The sequence below is a fragment of the Cucumis sativus genome, chromosome 1, assembly GCF_000004075.3.
Source record: "Cucumis sativus cultivar 9930 chromosome 1, Cucumber_9930_V3, whole genome shotgun sequence".
Lineage (NCBI taxonomy): Eukaryota > Viridiplantae > Streptophyta > Magnoliopsida > Cucurbitales > Cucurbitaceae > Cucumis > Cucumis sativus.
The window spans coordinates 2,363,009-2,382,912 of NC_026655.2; the positions used below are offsets into that span (position 1 = coordinate 2,363,009).

At 31.3% G+C, this 19,904-nt stretch overlaps 4 protein-coding genes and 1 non-coding gene across 5 annotated transcripts; 1 reads left to right on the forward strand and 4 right to left on the reverse strand.

Moving 5' to 3' along the window:
* Positions 1–1,863: 1,863 nt before the first annotated feature.
* LOC101203630 (zinc finger protein CONSTANS-LIKE 16) lies at positions 1,864–4,200 on the forward strand. Its single transcript, XM_011650554.2, has 2 exons — positions 1,864–2,876; positions 3,654–4,200. Exons 1-2 carry the CDS (start codon positions 2,034–2,036, stop codon positions 3,891–3,893), a joined length of 1,083 nt encoding a protein of 360 aa, XP_011648856.1. The 5' UTR covers positions 1,864–2,033; the 3' UTR covers positions 3,894–4,200.
* A 201-nt stretch (positions 4,201–4,401) lies between these two features.
* TRNAN-GUU lies at positions 4,402–4,475 on the reverse strand. The gene has a single exon. It is a non-coding gene; the product is annotated as a tRNA-Asn (tRNA).
* A 561-nt stretch (positions 4,476–5,036) lies between these two features.
* On the reverse strand, positions 5,037–6,363 carry LOC101219232 (LOB domain-containing protein 41). The gene is made up of 2 exons (XM_004138193.3): positions 5,895–6,363; positions 5,037–5,804 (listed from the first exon to the last, which is right to left on the reverse strand). Exons 1-2 carry the CDS (start codon positions 6,316–6,318, stop codon positions 5,260–5,262), a joined length of 969 nt encoding a protein of 322 aa, XP_004138241.2. The 5' UTR covers positions 6,319–6,363; the 3' UTR covers positions 5,037–5,259.
* A 3,040-nt stretch (positions 6,364–9,403) lies between these two features.
* Positions 9,404–11,248, reverse strand: LOC101219468. Its single transcript, XM_004138194.3, has 4 exons — positions 11,044–11,248; positions 10,374–10,553; positions 10,187–10,247; positions 9,404–10,051 (listed from the first exon to the last, which is right to left on the reverse strand). Exons 2-4 carry the CDS (start codon positions 10,517–10,519, stop codon positions 9,770–9,772), a joined length of 489 nt encoding a protein of 162 aa, XP_004138242.1. The 5' UTR covers positions 10,520–10,553; positions 11,044–11,248; the 3' UTR covers positions 9,404–9,769.
* A 2,869-nt stretch (positions 11,249–14,117) lies between these two features.
* LOC101203868 lies at positions 14,118–18,606 on the reverse strand. Its single transcript, XM_004138297.3, has 7 exons — positions 18,305–18,606; positions 17,809–18,145; positions 17,130–17,637; positions 16,138–16,536; positions 15,154–15,371; positions 14,557–15,027; positions 14,118–14,478 (listed from the first exon to the last, which is right to left on the reverse strand). Exons 1-6 carry the CDS (start codon positions 18,472–18,474, stop codon positions 14,782–14,784), a joined length of 1,878 nt encoding a protein of 625 aa, XP_004138345.1. The 5' UTR covers positions 18,475–18,606; the 3' UTR covers positions 14,118–14,478; positions 14,557–14,781.
* Positions 18,607–19,904: the final 1,298 nt, after the last annotated feature.

Below are 19,904 nucleotides of genomic sequence, written 5' to 3' on the forward strand. Positions count from 1 at the left end.
TTACTCAGAAAGTGTCCATGGCATCTCAACGTAGGTGAAAGACACCCAAATTCAAAATCTAACTACTCGAAGAGGCCAAAGTGTCGAGTGTGGCGAATGGTTAATTTAAGAAAAAATGTTAATAGCCACAGGGAAGGATGCATGGAGGAGTTAGAAAGGGGAATATAATAAATGTGAGGAGAAAAGGAAAAAAAGAAGCAGCACCACACAAGAGCTCCCTGAAAGCTCAACAAGAAAGGGGACCATGCATAATTAAACATAAAACCAGTAGTGTTAATATATTTGGAAAGAAAGGGGTATTGAATTATTGAAACTCAAAAGCAAGAAAACAAATGATGAGTCATTTTCAAATTCAAAAACAAGGAACAAGAGAGATAAAGAGAGATTTGTGAAGGTTTTGGTATTTTGTTTATGCATGGAATCCCATGTAATAGACATCCAACCAATGAAACCTGAGGGAATAGGATGGAGTTGAAAAGTTTAGCCAATCAAAACATAGAGATATCAATTTGGTAGGTCCTCAAAAGCGCAACATCCCCTCGTGACCATCGGCTCACTCCTTATTAATCAACAAAACACAACCCTATTTTTTAAGTATCTTAAATTTTCTTATTTTAATTTTAAAAAACTAGTGTTAAAAGTGCAAACAAAGTTTATTAGTTAAAGAAGAATGAACAATTATATCTCTATTTGTACATATAATAGCTTTAGAGTGAAACCAATGTAAAATGGTTATATGTAATGCATGCTTGAGATAAGTGATTTTGAAAATTGGTTAAATTGTTTTTTCTTTTTTAATAACACAAAATTTATTTAATATCATCAATTTTAATTATTAAAAATATGCTTAAACAATAATTTTAAAAATACTAAAAAGTTATTTAAACCACTCTCAAACATGTTGGTCGATGTCAATGTTTCCTAAAATAATATAATTGCATTTGACTATAAACGCAACAAAACCTCCACCCATGACAGTAGAATAATATAATATCTCACGACCACTTTGAATATAAAGCTCCATGCTTTTGCTTTTAAAATCATTCTAAAACCTTCGTATCATTGGAGATAATTGTCATCACCTATCTGTCATAAAATTATTTCATTTTCAAACTAATTATAACGAGAGATCTTCTTTACCTCTAACAAAGTTTCTGACTAATACATATCACACACAAGTACACGAGAATGATTTGATGGGTCACTCTAACGTGGTTAATATACTTTTATAGGGTTTGATGAATGAGAGAGATCATTTAAGTTTAATAGTTATTAAAAAAGACATTTTTAAGTAAAATCAATATTAGACCAAAACTTTTTGTAAAGTAGCAACTTACCCTTTCAACTTTTAATGGTATCATTCTAATTTCTAATACTTCAAAATAGTGGCAACTTTGTCTTCTTCTCCCATTTTTGGTATGAAGTTTTAGTGTTTTTTTTAGCCTAAAAGCAAAAGATAAACCTTTGCTTAAAAAATGGAGAAAGAAAATGTGAAGTTGACAGAATTTTTAATAGAATGACTAAATTGCTGCTGTTTATAAAGTACCATATTAGCCCAAATTGTTACCTACCGAAAGCTCAAGATTAATAATGAATTTTAACATGATTTAGGAGAATATTTAGACATCATCAACTTAAAGTTGGTGTGAGTTATTAATTTACAATTCAAAGACTATATACTCCAACCCAAATAGCTAGTATGCATGCACCCTAAACGTACATTAATATAACTTATAACTAGCTATGTATAATGGTCAAGTGCCTTAAACTGTTAATTATAAAGTTCATAGAAAGTCTACTGGCAATCTCAGTCTTTTTTCCCACAAAATGGATCTCTCTCAGTCTCAAAAGACCCTACAGTCCCAATAATTGCCAAACCCCACTTGGGCTATTCCAATTCCTTTCTTCAATTTTTTGGCCTCACCCCTTCAAAAACATCTCTTTTCCTCCATCATCATTCCCTTTTTCTTCCTCCAAGCTCCCCTCTCTCTCCCATTTTCAAATTTCCATATGCTAAAGAACTGACGGAGACGATGACAACGTCAACGGCCATGACAGGAGGACGAACAGCTCGTGTTTGTGACAGCTGTTTATGCAAAAGAGCTCGTTGGTTTTGCGCAGCCGACGATGCGTTCCTTTGCCAATCCTGCGACGTCTCAGTCCACTCAGCTAATCAACTCGCGAGACGACATGACAGAATTCGGCTAGAAACGTCGTCGTTTAACTCCACCGATCATCTCCCTCCAACTCCATGGCTTAAAGGCTTCACTCGTAAAGCAAGAACTCCACGTTCAAACAACAACAACAACAAAATTTCTTCAAGTAAAGCTTCTGTTTTTTCCATTGTTCCTGAAATCGGTAACGATAATGAATTAGGATTCTCAATCGATGAAAACGACGACGAACACCACCAATTTCTTGGCCATCAACAAGAAGTCCCTGTTTTTGACCCATTATTTGATGACCAAAAATTGTTGTTAACTGATGAATTGGAGGATTTTGGTGATGGGTTTTTGCCATCGGAGGTGGATCTTGCGGAATTTGTAGCGGATGTGGAGAATTTATTGGGAAGACAAGATGATGAAGAACAACAACAACAAGACCATGATGGAAATACAAATATTATTGTTAAGGTGAAAGATGAAGATTTGGTACAAGATTGTATCAACAAGAACAATAACCATAATGGGTATTTGATGGATTGGGATTTCAAAGAGGAAATCGAAGAAGAAGAAGAAGAAGAATTGAAAATTAAAAACAAGAAGAATATTATTTCATTAAGGTTGAATTATGATGCAGTTATTACAGCTTGGGATGCTCAATCTTCACCATACACTACCGGAAATCGCCCTCAATTCGACCTTGATGATTGTTGGGTAATATTTCAATTCTATAATCTTCTTTAATTTAATTTTGTTCTTATAATTCATGCTTAAACTCATATATGAATGTGATTGAGAAGAAATTAAAGGGTTTTTTTAAAAAGAAAAAAATATTTTCCATGGGAAAAGTTTTTTTTGGACGTCATCATATGTCATCATATGAGAAGAAAACAAAAGAACTTCTGACAGTAGGGCAAAATTAGACCACTTTCTAGTTTCTGCTTCTTTCATACCAATGGTTTGGCTTAAAATGTTAATAAAAATGTTGATTTTGCTTTAACCTATAAATTTATGTGTTTTGGGTTTAGTAACAATTCATTATATATGTAATCTAGATAAAAACAAAGCTAAAAATAATATGTACATGAATTTTTTTTAATTTTTTAATTTAGATGCCATTTGTTTTTGCATATGAATTTATTCATTTTGTTATTGCGTGATGTTTTCAAATTTCAAGTTCTCAAAACTGTAAATTCATAGCTTTGTAACACAAGAAAACAAATTATAGGATGGTAGAGGCAAATTTCATCTTTTTGATGAACAACTAGGATCAATTAAACCTTCTATATCTAATATGTGTAAAAGATGGTGTCAATTATTGTTGAGCATAACCATAACATAAACTCTCACTAAGACAAGTATAGAATTAAGAGTAACAAGTAGAAAAAGTTCAACCATGAGATTAAAGGCTTAAGGAGACCGTCTTACCTATTTTACATATGGTGCCTTGTTGTTGTTATTAATTGGGAAGAAATTGATGATATTTTGCAGGAGGAATGGAGTGGAGTATGCAGTAAAGGAGGAAGAAATGTTGTTGTTGATGATCAAGAATGGAGAGGGAGGAATAATAATGGTATAAGTAATGAGGAAAGAGAAGCAAGAGTTTCAAGGTATAGAGAGAAGAGAAGAACAAGATTATTTTCAAAGAAAATAAGGTACCAAGTTAGAAAACTCAACGCTGAGAAGAGACCAAGAATGAAAGGCCGTTTTGTCAAGAGAACAACAACGTAACACCCAGTAACCTTTTCTAATTTAATTAATTCTTCAAGTTCAAACCCTATACCCTAAACCGAAACCCCACTGCCCCTCATAATCTTAATAATTATGTATAATAATATTACTAATTAGTGTTATATGTATTATTATCTATCTATATGTCTCGAAGCTTCGTTGCTTCGTTGCTTCGATTCCTGCAAAAGTTTTGGAAGCTTTCATTCTTAGGGAATAATAATGATATATGTTATGAAGTACTGGAAGAATGAAAGGTGAAGAAGTGAACACTTGTTTTTATAACAATATCAACATCCTGTTTTTGAAAGAATGAAATGTGTACTATTTTATCAGCTTTTGCTTCATTTTGTTTTCTTCTAGTTTATAGTTTAGAGACCGGGAAGAAAGGGTTATAGTCATTAATTAAACCAAGTTAATACCTAAAAGATGTCTTAACCATAACCCTAGCTAACTATACCCTAACCCTTGAACAAGCACATTAGCTGATAGTTTGAAAAAATTAATAAAACGCTAGAAGGAGGGCTTGAACCTCCGACCTTGTGGTTAACAGCCACACGCTCTAACCAACTGAGCTATTCCAGCACCCTTGATAATTAAAGATAAATATACAATATTAAAATTATTAATGAAATATGAAATTTTAAAAATTCAAACTCAATTATTAAAATGCGTTGTAATATAGTGTTTGATTATTATTATTTATTATTATTTAAGTACAAGTTAGGTAGAAGATTTAAACTCTACAATCTATATATAAAAAAATGGATGTTTTGATTAAAAATAAAAATGTCAATATTTTCTATAAAATAGTCTTGATAAAATTATTGAAAATACACAAATTAAAATTTGATCATTGGAAAGATATTAATTAAATTAAATTAAGAAATTTAAAGTATGGTTTAAAAGACATATTAAGACATTTCAAAAGTAGATCAAGGTGTGTTTGGTTTAATTTAAAAAATAAGCCAGCCATAACAATAATTTTTAAAACATTCTCAAATTTTATATTAAACTCTTTCATTAAAAAAATAGTGTAAATAATTTTTTTTTAAAAAACCATTTTCTTTCCTCAACTAACTAATCCAATTATGACGTAAAAAAGAGTTTTTTAAAATCCCAAATCTATTACTATCGTGAACGTGATTCACTGATTCAATCAAATTCATTATTCATTCTTTCTTTCGAATAAAAATTACAAACAGTATACAAATTCACTGAACACTTCACAAACCCTAAACCTAAACTAAAAAATAGAAAGAAAGAAAGAAAAAAACTCATTTTGGTTTTGTACAAACATCAAAAGCCAAATTTGTGAGAGCAAAATCATCCATCTCTACACGTGGCCTTCCTATAGTCCTCGATCTAGTCACGTCAGCATCCAACTTTGCCCAAACCCCAATGTAAGTTCCAACTCCACGTCACCACCCTGGCAACCCTCCACAGTCTCCACCGACAGGCACTCTGTATCGTCGCTACCGCAGTCTTTCTCCGGCGACTCACGACCCTTCCAATTATCCAACTCAAACTTCAAACACTGGGGTTCCGACACAATCTGGGTTTGGTCATCAAATTTGAACTCGGGTACCACCACCACACTCGGCTCCTCTTTCGGCTTCAACTTCGCCGTCCCAGACCGTTTGAACCGCCGTCGCGTCTTGATCTTCCTAACCGCTGAACCGGAGGCTGAGTCTTGCTGTTTGGAAACATGGCGGATATCACAGCCTTTTAAAGGTGGACCCATGTGCGACGCTGCCGTTTCAGAAGAAACCGGCAGAATCGGTGCGCCTTTCAGAACAGCTTCGACGGCGTCCTGACAAAGCTGCCAGCTCCCAGACCACAACAATCCAGCCGACCCAAAAATGGGATTCACGATCCGGCCACACGCTTCGAATAGCAAAGATTTGAAAATAGCTGAAGAAGCCACAAAAACAGAAAAACCCACATAAGTACACACAACAAAGGTGATCAAAAACAGAGTAGAAAGGGAGAAAAGAAACAGACCTGGGCGGAGATGGTCGGGGCCAGCATTGATAAGGTTAACGAGGCCAGCTCGGCCGTAGAATTTGGCGAGAAAGAAAGTGGCGTTGGCTTGGGATTGAGGGGATTTGATCCACTGAAGACATGGTCTGATGGAGCAGCTCTCACTGCAACCTTTACGAAGAACACGGCATCCATTACAGCTCATACGCATAGTGAAGGAATTGGATTGGTATGAGAAGAAGAAAAAGAAGATGATGAAAAATCGAGAGAGAAGAAGAGAAATAGAAAAAGAAAAGTGGGGAAGGAATCGACGGTGGGTTTTGTTTTTGTAATGATGGCCGCAAGTGGTTTTCCAAGAAAACGGGTAGTTTTCCAGTTTGGTCGTTCTCTGGTTTTGGTAACCAATGGGGAAAGTTTTTGTTGACAAATTGTCATTTGTTTCCATAAATTAATAGTTTATTTTACCACTTGACAAATAAAGAATGGATGTGGTTATGATAGTAAAAATTAGTTTATAGTTGCACATAATTATATGATAAAAAGGATGAGTAAGATTTGTATGTATGAATGAAGGCTGGGGGGGGGGGTAAGGGAAAACCGGATGGAAGGGAAGTACAAAGGGCGCCCACAGTGTGAGAGTTTGGAATGGAAAAAAGAAAAAAAAGAAAAAGAAAAGAATTAAGAATAGTGATTGAAAGCGGAGAATGGGATTAAGTGGGAATTGAAATCCCCAAAGCCACGCGCTTGCCTTTCCATGTTCCAATCAACTCGGACTTTTCTTTACTATCTACGGATTCCCACACACAAACACACATTTCTTTATTTCTATCTCTCTCTCTCTCCCTCTCTTTTTAATTCCTTATGTGGACCCTATCCAACGGCGGCTATTCCTAACTTATCCCATATCCCATTATGCCTCATTCTAATCTTACTTTTATCATTCATCTATTACTCGTAACTGTTCTAAATTCAATTTATGTTTGATTGTTAGTGGTAAAAGTTATGAGTATTAAGTCATGCTGAATTATGAATGTGTTGTGTTCCATTAAATTGTCTGTTTTCGCTATCAATTTAGAGGTATGCTTCAACCACACCAACATAGTTAATTGGAGCTTACTTTTTATATGGTCATTCATGAAATTAGTTCCACATGGAGGATAAGTATCATCTCAATCAATGTTGTAAATCAACTAGAGTTTGGCAGTAAAAGTAAGAGGAACTTTCCATCATCTTTCTTATACACGAAACCAACTTGAAACATTTTTTAAAAATTTATTATACTTCAAATATTTTTTTTTTACGTAAATTGTACTTTAGTTGTGAAAAAAGGTACCATCTAAAACAAAAACAAAGCTTGATCGAATAACAAAATTTTCTTGAAATTATATATATGGTTGCCACTATTGACCATATCTATTGTATATATCAATTCATAATAGTACGAGACAATATAATTTCTTGACATACCTTGTAATCTTGTTTAGAGTATGAGTCGAGTCAAATATCTCCTAACATGTACCTTTAAATTTGGGATTCGAAACAATCGATAAATATGGTCAATAGTGGCAACCATGTGGGACTAAGAGAGATTGGAAAAATGAGGGAGAAGAAAAAAAGTAATTTAATAATTAAAAATTAATAATTTTGTAAGAAAACTCGACCGAAAAGACTAACAGTGATAATAAAAGTAAACTTTAGGGCTAAAATTGCTCAAATATAACCTAAACTAAATTTTATATATAAAAAAGTTACTCTTTTCACATCAAGATAATATAAAATAAAGAATTAACGGTAATTGAACAATGTCATTAAAATAAGAAGTCATTACCAAATTTCAAATTCATTAAAAAGTTAAATTAATATTAAAACGAGTATGATTTAACTTCAAAACTAAAGTTATCAAAAGACTTTATTAGTCACAACGTGTTAGAGTTAAAAAAGTAAAATTTTGTTATCTTTATTCTTTTTAAAATTTGAAAGGCTAAAACTCAAAATTTCAACAGCAAAATCAATTGTAGTGTCATTTTTCAATAAAGAGAATATAAAGAATATCAAATAAATCAAAGTTTCTATTACACCTAAAATTGTTAGAAGACAAAAATCAAAAGTTTAACAACTTATGCCACATTGTTTGAAAGGGACATTAAATTTTATTTAAAGCATATAAACTTTTTTTAAAAAATTGTTGATGAATGACTTAGCTATTTATTGATTTGTTAAATTGACCATTAAACCGAAAGTGATATATATTTATTTCTTTGAGATCGAATATTCAAATTATCTTCGTATCTACAAGTAGCTATTAATTTTATATATTATTATTCGTTTTCTACCCGGTCACCGAACTTGATCCAACAAGGGCTAAAAGAATCTAATACAAATGCTTACTTCATTCATACATATCATACTTAAATACAAAACACAAGATTTGTTCATAAAATTTTGACTGTATTTTTTTACCAACAATCATATATAATTATTCTATTTTCGATTCATAACCTTAAACCAAACAATTCATAATGACTTTCTAAATTTAAACTCGACCTAAACAAAGAGTTAACTCAGTGAGATAACTCGTTGGTTGTTGTGCACAACAAAGGTACCAAATAAAAGAGAGGCCATGTGCAAATCAAATACAAAAAAGCCTCCATGGATGGCAACCAATTTATTGCATCCTAATTATTTCAGTTACCAAGAAAGAAATGTTAAAGCTGACCTCCATGGATGACTTCCAAACTTCTTTTTTTTCTTTTTAAGAAAAACAAAGGAAAAAGAGACCATAAATCAAACCTACTTTCTCTTTGTTTAAGAGAAAAATATGGTCTAAAGTACATAAAATTTTAATGGTTAAATTATAAGTTTAGTTTTATCTCGTTTTTACTGACATTTAGAAACCAACAAGGTTTAAGAACTAAAAATAATATTGAAATTTAAGTAAGAATTCAACCCTTTAGTTTATAAAATAATCACAAGAAATTTAACAATACAACCATAATTTTGAAAAATAAAAAACAAAAAGTTCATTATAACTTTTAAAAAAATTATTTTACTCAGATCAACCCAACTCTTCTAAATTATCTAAATTGCAACCGTCCCCAAAAAGATGATGTGAAGGAATGAAGGCTACATAATTTCAAACAAAAAGATGAAATATTCACATTCAAAGTGATGGGAAATTGTTCATATCACCATTATCATCGCTATCACTACCTAAATAGAAAGAAGAAGAAAAGGAGAATCATTCCCATAAAGGTCTCCACTTTTCTTTATGATATCTCATTTTTGCAGTAGAAAAATGGCCACCAAGGCTCCCACCATTTGTAGCCAATAAAATACAAAACCATTCATGCGTGAGCATATTTTCTAGTTATAGATAAGATATATAATATATATAGTGTACTTGTACGGTCTCACTATTTTATCTCCTATACCCTCATTTTCTTTTTAATTTATGAAAGTGACCCCCTAAATATATTGATATTAGAGTTGAGAGGACACACACACACACATATATATATAAGAAAACAACAAAGACAGACAATGGAGAAAGGCTTAAATCTTGCCTTTCTCTACTTTATTTCCTCTGATTAGATATAGTCCAAAACATCATTAGTCACCTTAATTACACAGATATCTCCTTTGAGATGATTTCATGAACAACTAATAACAAAAGGACTCGATAAGAACAAACCCCATCATGCCATTTCATCGACTCTTCTATGTACAACTTTACACACTAATGAAAAAGATGAAAAGAAAAGAAAAAAAAAACATCAGTTTTAGTTTCAAATCCAATTTCTCTGTCATAAATCTTCTCCCACTTCAAAAAAACTTAGGCTATGGCTACCTCCCTCCTCCTCCTCCTCCTTCCCCATTTGGTTATATATATATGGTCTCTAAGCCACAGCAGAAATGCTGCAGTTTCGGGCATCGCGGTTGAGACAGTCGAATCCTTCAATTCTAACTGCTGCTGGTCGATGCCCGAATTTTGCTCGGGCGCATCCTCCTTTATGGGTGGATGGAGATGGTGGCCCTTCGCATGGTTGGTAGATAGTGTTGTTACCATTGCCAAATTGCTCATCTTGAACTAAAGGGTTGGAAGCTCTACTTGGTGGAGACCCCCAAAAGAATGGTGGAGATGATGCTAATTGGTGGCTAAAATTTTCACCATAACTTTCCTATGATATAAACACAACCCACTATAAGATTATAGGCAAGTGGTAGCTCTTTAATTTCATACACAAGAGATTTAAGTCATCAATGATAATTAAAAATCAAGGGCTTAGTGAGCGAGAGATATGGTAATTAATAACCTTAGTGAGGATCATATCTAGAAACTCAGCTCCGGCTCTTGAATTTCCAGTCTTGGAATGGCTGTAAGGAAGCAAATTCATCACATATCAGAAGTTAATTCGAAGAGATTCAAGTTCGATTCTACATAATTGAAAGCAGAAAGTTGCTGATTAAGGCAAAAAGAAGCTTAAATTGGGACTAACGAACCTGATGGGCCATCTATAAGCTGGGATGGGATCATTATCAGGAAGGGTTTGAAAAACCAAACGACGTGGCTTTGGACAAACCACAGATTCCATCCTCATCTCCTGGCAGGCAGCCATGGCGTTCTGCTCATAAACCCACCTGTTCATTCTCTCTGATATTCCTCCTTACAAATTTAAAGATCTAAAACAGACAGACAGACAAACAAACAAACAAACACCTTTCAGGCAACTTAGATTATTCAGCCAAGTAGAAAGAAAAATCGATTTTAAACTCTGTTTACGTGTAAATCAAGTGTTCCTTTTCTCTCTTAACAGATTTGAGAAAGACGTGGATATGTCCAACACAAAGCTCAAAGAGGGCCCCTCCTCTCGAGCAACAAAAACAACAAACGGATAATAGTTGGAGAAGAGAGCTAAAAATTGAGGGAAAACAAAAAGAAAAGGGTAGAAAATTAAAAAATCATCTCCATCAGTCCTCCCCTTCAGTGAAGGTTATAGTCAAATTAACATTAAAATCCATTATCTTCCTTTAGGAATCAAACCCACAAAAAAGGAACAAAAAATTGCGCAGAAAAGAAGAAAGGCAACCCCCAGAAAGATTTGCATAAAACAAAAAATGTTGTTAAAAGAAATAGAAAACCAAGAGAAACAGAGAGAGGGAGAGGAGAGACCTGAAATGGCGAGCTCCTCCGCAGAAAGGAGGGAGAGAAAGAGAGAAGGAAACAAGGGGAGAGAAGCAGAGAACTTAGAATTGGAGTGGGTTTAGAGAGAGAGAGAGAATTGAAGAGAAATGGAGAAAGAGGAAAAGCAGAGGAGTTTGAGTTCACTATTCATAGGACGGAGATGAAGATGATGGGTAGGTTGGGAATTGGAGAGGAGCAATTCTAAGCTGGGCCAACGACCATCGGATAATGTATTTCTGAGCCGTTGATTTCCTCTTTCATGTACGTGGATAGATCTACAGCGGTTAGATGAGTTATGTGGGGTTTTACAAGGGAAGATTTATTGGCCACATGATTCCGGATGCGACGCGTTTATTAATTTTAATTTGTAGATCTATAAGGTTATTTAAAATAAAATTAAAATTAAAAGAAAAAAAGAAAAACACAAACACATGCTTTTCTCTTTTTATTTTATTTCTTTTTAAAAAAAGAAAGTCCTTTTAGAAAAATTCTAACGCTAAGTTAGAATAAACTGATGCAGTGATTTCTTTCTTTCTTTTGATAATAACTGATGGAGTGACGTTGCAAGTTGCTCTTTCTATCTCTTTATAATTATTTTTTTAAGACTCATATTCATTTAATTCAAATTTTAATATATTATAGAGAAATTCTTATTCAAAAACACTATTTACCATCCCAAAAAAAAATAAAGATTTCTATCAACCAACCTCTATCACCATAGTTGCCGTAGGTGGATGTCGAAATGAAAGTTAAAAGATTCAAATAATGAGTAGAAGTAGATCGAAGAAACTGGTCTACGAACAAAAGCATAGTCTATTTTTCTTTATTTTACAGGTTCTCTCACTCAAATTACAAATTCAACTAGTAAAGTATAGTGAATTACTTTTGTTACCTTGTATTGGTTATAGATTTCTATCAATGTTTTTTTACTGTGAGGAATGTAGAAAAAAATGCAACAACTTGTAAATAGTTTAAAGTTTCCATTATTATTATTGTTACTGTTATTTATTTTATCATTTATGTATAATTAATAAATTAGGTTAGGTGCTTTTGAATTTTCAACTACTTTACATTAGTCACTCTACTTTCAAATATTTTTAAATATAGTTGTAATTTCAATCAATATCAAAGTTAGTTATTTGGAGTGTGTTGGTAGGTGAGTTCAATGACAAAGTTAGGTTGAGTTGAAAAGCAAGTTGAAGTTCATGCTTTGTAGAATTGTCAAAAAAGAAAAGAAAAAAACTCAAACTAGTATGGTATTTTGTCTGATACAATTCAATCCTTTTAGTATTAAAATCAAATTTGTGTTAAGTTGAGCATGTTTTGCTTACATAACTTGTTAGGAAAGTTGGTTCTTGTACTTGTACAAGTTGCCCTCAATACATCTGTCAAGTTCCATAGGGTGATGTCAAGGTTGTTGCTTCAGCCCTACGAGCCTTTTTCAACACCTCTTTGTTCGTTAGAGTAATCTTGCCACACCTCTTCTTGTCTAGAAACCCTTAGAGTGGTTTTCATCCCTTCACAACAAACATGGGTGGATGAGCATTATGTGTTCGAGTCTATCACAACATCCGACCAAATCAATCTATAACTACGTTTGTTTAATTTATTTTTTCTTTTTAACATATATATATATATATATATATATATACATATATATATATATTGCAATTGAATTTAAAATTTTAACTAGATTTTCTAAAAAACAATGTAGAATGAAGGATCAATATGTAACGCCTCGAGTTTAGAAAGATGATATAGATGAATCGATATCACATTTGAATAAGAGAGATCTTGAGAACATGAAATGAGTACATTAAAGTAATGTTAAGAAAGACTTTAAAAAATTAAAAGTCACTACCTATACCAACAAGATGTACCTTCCCTTTCGGAGGCTCGATCATAGGAATTTCAAAGTTAAACGTAACTTTCACTCTAATAAGCCTTTAAGACAGTAAAGATGATGTTGCCCGGTTGCAAGGGATGAAGGAGAATGTAGAGATTCAAATTTCAAATCCTGATTCTAGGGCATTACAATCTCGAACTTCAAAGATCAGTATAACGTTGAAGAAACAAAAAGAAACAAGATTTTGCAGTAGAAATATTACAATAAAATTTAATGCTTATAAACACTATCTCTACTGTATTGGAATCACAAATAAAAGTCATCTCCCTCTTTTAATTATTTTATTTCTAAGATTTACTTCAAAATCCATTAAACAAATTAAACCCTACATAGATTATACTACTTATTTTATTTCTCTTATAATCTATTAAATTGTATTTTAAAAGTAGATTTTATAATCGTACAAAAAAAAAATCTTAAGACAAGATTATAGACAATAAATCTAAAGTAAAAAAAAAAAAAAATTGATATGAGAAAAGAGATTATAAAATTAAAGTGAATATAAAAATGTTATTAGTGCATGATTAGTTGGATGAACGTGCAAATTTGATTGGAATATGATATTTTAAAGAAAGGAAGGAGGTGGGAAAATCAAGACGTTATGAAATTAATATGATTGGGTGTAGGAGATGAATTTGAATATTCATTAATAAGTCAAAAGTTATTATATTAAGAGATTCTATTTGTCTCTTTGTATTTTAAAAAATTAACCCCAAACCATGGACATGGAAACAAAAGGTGACCATACTTCTCTCATCTTTCTACTCTTTCTTTTTTTTCTCTCCTAATAATCCGCCCATTTTTCATTTGTCTTTATCTTTTTGGCATTATGGGTAAACATTTTTAAAAAAGTACTTCAACAAAAATCACTTTGAAGGAAAACTACAAAATAGGGATTAATGGGCTTTCCTGGGTTGTATTCATAAACAAGATCATGGGCTTTTCGGTCTTTAGATCCAACATATCCATTTGGGCCGATAAGCCCATTACTTCCAAGATTTTTATTGGAATACCCCAAAATAAACGCGGAAATAAATTTTGTCTTTACAAATATATATATATATTTTTTAAAAAGCATCCAATGAAAACATGACATGAGATAGTAAGAGAAATTGATTTAATATTAAAGAAGAAAATTAATGAAATATATCAAACGTAATGAGTCAATGAGAAAGTAATTTCATAGAATAATATGATAATTATTACAATAACATGATTGATTATCCATCCTTATTAAAAACTTGGCCTTTTTTATTGTCCCCTTCTATTTACTAAGACTTAGAAAGTAGAAATAACTAAATAATTAATCTACTTAAACTATGCATACATTAACTTTTTCTTTACATCAAACTTGAAAGAAATCCTAAATCAAAAGTTAAAGTAAACCAAAAAAAAAAGAAAAAAAAAAGCAAAACTAAAGCTACATTGTCTTCTCAATTTGTCCCCATCTTCTTTCATCACATGTTTTTGCTGCTTCACTTTCCATCTCTTCTTACACGAATCACATAAATTTGATCCTATAATTTAGAATATCAAACCATAAGACTAAATTTTTATTTTATAAATGACAAAGCCATAGATGATCTAAAACATACCCTTCTTGCTTTATTCCTTGAATTCTGGGATCCCATGCATGCACGCATTCAAAGATATTCACTTTTCCTTTGCAGCTGACTCACCCAAGCAACAAAAATATTAACTTTTTTTTGGTGGGGTCTTGATAAAATTAAGAGAATTTAAACTTAATTAGCTAGAGAGAGCTTTTTTTATTTTTTATTTATTGTTTTCTTATTTTTAATATGATTGAAGATGATCCTAACTCAATGAGCTGGAAAGAAAAGAGGTGTGGAATCTCTATGAAGTTTTCCATCCACAATCCTAACTTTGCTCAACTTTGCCTCACACCAATGGAGTTGTTGTTCGCTTAAATCCGCAGTTCTTAAAACCCTAGAAACCACTTTTAGGTCTATAAGAGCCATCAAAATCTCCATCTCCTCCTCTACGCTTAGCTTCCTTTTTCTCAAACACTTCCCCGCACGACGAAGGTCTTTAAGCTTCATCTTTTTCTAGAAAAGAAAAAAAAAAAAAAACATATGTGTGAGGGATTAAATGCAATTTAGACTGAATCATTAGGCTTTGATCGTAAGTCAATATATAAATATAAAAGTTTGAATATATATAGAATGAATTACTTTTTGGTTAACTTTCTTGATGAGTTGGAGGAGAGTTGGATCAACCGAAGGTCTTTTCTTTCTCTTGAAAAATGAAGCAACAATCTGGCAAGGTTTCTCTTTATCAGCTTTGAGGAAATTCATGTATGTTCTTATTCCATCTTCCATTATCATTAAAAAAGATGGTGAGGATATTCTTGAACCATAACCACCTCCTTCTTCCTTTATTTCTTCTTCATCTTCAAAATTCAAACTTCAAATGAATTAAACAATCCATATACATAATAATTTATTATGACTTACTTTAACATATATTTCATAATTAATCCATTTTAATTACTTTAATCATATGCAAAGTAAAAACACATCCATGGAAAAGAAGAAACTAAAATTACACAATAAAAGTGTATAAACTAAAATGATATATTTTCTTTTAAAATTAAATTATATATAAACAAAATCAACTAGTGAAAGTGATGGATTAATACATAAAAGAAAGACGTGTTTTTAGATAAAAAAGCATTTTAATTATCTACTTTTGATATAAAATTATTATAGTGTTAAAAAGAAAATATTACCTTTTTGTGTAAAGTAAATTTTCTACCACTATTTTTTTATTATCACATATTACTAAAACTAACTTTTAATTTATCACCTAAATAAAGTTTACCATAAAAAAAATGTCATATCCCACCTACTCTAACCGTGGGACGTGACATATCGATTCTACGTCTAACTCAAAAGTATATTTTAAAATACGAGCTAAACACATAAAAAAAATTGTTTGAAAAAAAATTTAGACTTTTCCCTGCAAATCACAAAAGTAATAAAACGAAAACTTGTTTTAAAGGTTGAAAATTGATTCCAAACCTCTTATACACCCTCCACATATCGATATAAACTATCATACACTAAATATAAGTACGTTGGCAACTAAGTTAACCTAAGATATAAAAGAAATTATGTTTGAGAGTAATTTTAAATGAAAAGAGCATAGAAGAGTACCTATGAATTCAGGGACTTGAAGCAAATTAGGAGCCAAAAGTCTCATACGAGCATAAATCTCAGGGCGACGGCCATGTTCATAAGGTTCATTCTCAATGTAACGTTGAAGAAGAACTTGAAATTGTTGAAACTGTTGAGCAATTTTGCCTGGACAGCCATTATCCATTTCTGCTCTTAATTTACAACTACTGCTTAATTTCTTGTTCACAAAATTCTTGTAATTCCAATTTAGTGCTTCCCATGTCAAGCAAATTTGTGCAACATAAGCACTTTCCAATTCATGATATGGATTTTGTTTCACATTAACATGTTCTGAACCTTTCTTGTTTATTGTTGATAATTTATAAACAATCCTCTCTGATATTGATCTTGGGCACATCTTAATTGACCTCAATGACTCTGTATATAATAATTCCAATCAAAATAAAATGCACAATTTATTATGTTATTATAAAGTTGGAAAAAAATAAAAACAAAAAAGTAAATCGCACTAAGGGGATTTGAATATAAAAAGTTGATTCATTTACTAACTTTAATTCTCAGAGAAAAGATTCAGAAAAAGTAATGTTTATATTGGTAGAGTATGTTGTTGATTGTTGAACTTTTTTTCTTAAAGAAAGAGTTAAATTTATGTGTCAATTCATATAAAGTTGTATGATATGTGGACAGTATATATATATTTTTTGTTAAAATATTATTTTAGTCATTTGAGTTTGAATTGAATCTTAAATCTAATTTTCAAAATTATTACTTGTCTAAATTGGTAAATAATGATTATAATTTCAATAATACAATATCTCAATATATGTTTTCAAAATAAAAAGAGTTTTTCTAAAAAAAAAAAAAAAAAAAAACTTATTTTATTATATATGATTAATAGAGATAGAATCTTTTTGTTAACTTAAGGTGGAAGGAAATAAACAAAGAAATGAGTCAAAAAAGATGAATATAGAGAGAGTAAAATGAAAGAAAGAAAAGAAAGGAAAGGTGACCTGTTTCATGAAGCTTTTGGGCAGTGATTCTATCAAGAAACATCATTTCTTCATCATATTTCTGGAAAACAGTATAAGATTCCCATTTTGGACAGCTTCTTCTTGAAGAAGATGAAAATGGATCTTCAGTTCCTGATGATGAATCTCTGCAGTTTATTGAGCTTCTCCATTCTGATGAACTCTTTGATGTTGACCCTATTGTATATGAATCCCCATATATCTCTTGATCTTCTTCTTCTTCTTTCTTTTTTTTATTAACCAATATTTCATTTGGTCTAAATACCAAATATTTCTCATTATTATTGTTGTTATTCTCCTTAATAACAATCTTTCCACCACATAATTCCTCCTCCTTCTTCATGTAATTAATCCCATAACTGATTTGATCATCATCATTTCTTCTTTTATGATCCTTATTATTATCCTCCACCAATCTCTTCTTCTTCATGTCCATTGATATTCTACAAGAATTCACCTTCATTACTTGTCTCACGACCTGTTCGGAGTCCTGAATCGAAAACGAATGAGTTTCAGATCACTTTTGAAATAATAATAATAAAAACAATACTTCCAGATTGTACTAACTTTTTTTGCACACCAATATTTTTCTGAGAAGGAAGGTTCAAAATTTAAATGTATGGACTTTTAATGCTTTTGATCATAGTGATTTCAAACTCACCGTGAGTTCTTCTGGCATTTGGTCGTCGTGGTCGTTTTCTTGTAGATATTGTTCATCAAGTTGTAAGGCAGCTTGTGGGGACTCATAAACTGAGCTATTGGTTGTAATTTGGTCATCTAAGTCTATGGATTCCATAGTAATCCAAGGCTCCTCCAAATCTGTTAATAATATTTCTTCATTATCTGGAAGCTGGCTTTGCCATCGACTCATCCGAGTTTCGGCTTCTTTATCGAGAAACGACGTACCATAGATTCCACTACCATATCTTTCTTCCTCTTCCTCTTCTTCCTCCTCCTGGTTGGATGACACCGCGTTGTATTCATATTCATACTCATTTCTATAAAAAGAAAAAAAAAAGATCATGTAGGATGAACATAGAAAGGAATCGTCGGAGATCATTGGGATAAACAATAATAGAAACTATATATTATATAGAAGTGCATAAAATAGAAAATAAAAAAGTGAAAAAATATAGATATTTGGTTATGAATATGACCTTGGGAATAAAGGAGCACCAAGGAAGTAGAATGACTTGAAAAGTAAAATGGATGTGAAGGAGAGGAAGAAGAAGACAAGGAAGAAGGAAGAAGAGAGATTGTAGAATAGGCTAAGAAGAAGAGCTTGATCATCATCTTCATCTTTAGAGCAACAATAATAATATTGCATTTTGTTTTGTTGTTTGTGATTATTTTGAACTAAAATCACTTCCTAAGTGCTACCCCCCTTCTTCAAAAGAGAAAAAGAAGGAAAAGCACCGCCATCAACACCAACAAATTTAATTTAATAATTAAAAAGAAGAGTGAGATATACATAGGAAGAAAAGAGAGAAAGTAAGAATGTTTCCTTTAAGTGCTTTTTCTATGTGTCATGGTGATGGCCATAACCCTTTTTCTACTTGAGCCAAAATGGTCCATTTCCATGTAGGAAATGCCATATTTGTCCCCTATCAATGATAGTTTATAAAGGGTAGATTTGTAATTTGGAAGTGTGTGTGAGATTTGAAGATTTTTAAAGTATATACTTTTTGACAAAGAGAATGATATATAGTAATAAATATATCTTTGGAGGGACTAAGAAAAAAATGCATCCTCATTTTTATACTTTACCATAACTTAAGCACTTAGATATGCACTTCGAGATACTCTCTCTTCCCATTTTTCCTTCCTCAACAAACTTATTGGAATCACTTGTAATTCAATGAATTTAATATCTATAATTTTCTATTATATTACAAAATTTTTGATATTTTAACCATACTTATAAATTGTAGATTTCTAAATTTTCAGCTCTAACTTTACAATTTTGAAAGCTCAATAAGATCAAAGTTGAAAGATGGAGTGAGAGCAAAACCAAAGGACACGCATGAAAAATGGAAGAAGATGCCTTTTGGAAAGAAATATATAAATATAGTCATGAGAATGAGTATAAGATAAGATGTCTCTACCTAGTTCTTTGCCTCTTGACATAACAAAGGATTTAGCTAAATATACCTTTTTGCTTTGAAAAAGATTGATACTTATTTAATAAAATAATAAATAATTTTAATATCTTTATTTTAGAACAGTAATTTTTGGATGATATATATAATTAAATTGATATATGTTTAAAAAAAAATTAGAAAATAGAGTAACAAAATATGACTTATTTTTATAATTTGAATTATTAACAAATTTAACGGATGTAAAAAGAATTTATAAATTTAAATCAAATTCTTACAATTGGATAAACTTATAATATTTGAAAATTAAAATTATTAAAAAAAATATATTTAATAAAATTTTCTTTTTAGTTAAGAATTGTTTGTGTTGAGACTGCTGCATGTACTTAGCTTTGTCCCTAAGGTTTCTTCTCACTGCGTTTGTCTGCTATAATATTATACTCCTTTTAGTCACAATATAAAATATTAGATTTTTAATTAAATTAAAATATAACTATATTATTTTATACATTTCTTTTAAAACTCTAATATATAATAAAAAATGATTACAATTAAAATGAAAATTTAAACTTTTTCATTATTATAAGGTTATCATATAAGGAAGTTTATATTTTTTTTTGTGAAAGATATATGAACATCTTATTTTCTAAATATAATT

Excerpts from the sequence above, each read along its gene's own strand:
- LOC101203868 (XM_004138297.3), bottom strand. The coding sequence starts at position 18,474 with ATGCAATATTATTATTGTTGCTCTAAAGATGAAGATGATGATCAAGCT. Across the intron at positions 17,638-17,808 it reads AAATGCCAGAAGAACTCACG|GACTCCGAACAGGTCGTGAG; the intron begins GTGAGTTTGAAA and ends TTTTCGATTCAG. Across the intron at positions 15,028-15,153 it reads TCAAGAAAGTTAACCAAAAA|AAAAAGATGAAGCTTAAAGA; the intron begins GTAATTCATTCT and ends TTTCTTTTCTAG.
- LOC101219468 (XM_004138194.3), bottom strand. The coding sequence starts at position 10,519 with ATGAACAGGTGGGTTTATGAGCAGAACGCCATGGCTGCCTGCCAGGAG. Across the intron at positions 10,248-10,373 it reads GCTTATAGATGGCCCATCAG|CCATTCCAAGACTGGAAATT; the intron begins GTTCGTTAGTCC and ends GCTTCCTTACAG. Across the intron at positions 10,052-10,186 it reads TAGATATGATCCTCACTAAG|GAAAGTTATGGTGAAAATTT; the intron begins GTTATTAATTAC and ends TTTATATCATAG.
- LOC101203630 (XM_011650554.2), top strand. The coding sequence starts at position 2,034 with ATGACAACGTCAACGGCCATGACAGGAGGACGAACAGCTCGTGTTTGT. Across the intron at positions 2,877-3,653 it reads TCGACCTTGATGATTGTTGG|GAGGAATGGAGTGGAGTATG; the intron begins GTAATATTTCAA and ends GATATTTTGCAG.
- LOC101219232 (XM_004138193.3), bottom strand. The coding sequence starts at position 6,318 with ATGGAAACAAATGACAATTTGTCAACAAAAACTTTCCCCATTGGTTAC. Across the intron at positions 5,805-5,894 it reads CCCCGACCATCTCCGCCCAG|CTATTTTCAAATCTTTGCTA; the intron begins GTCTGTTTCTTT and ends TGGCTTCTTCAG.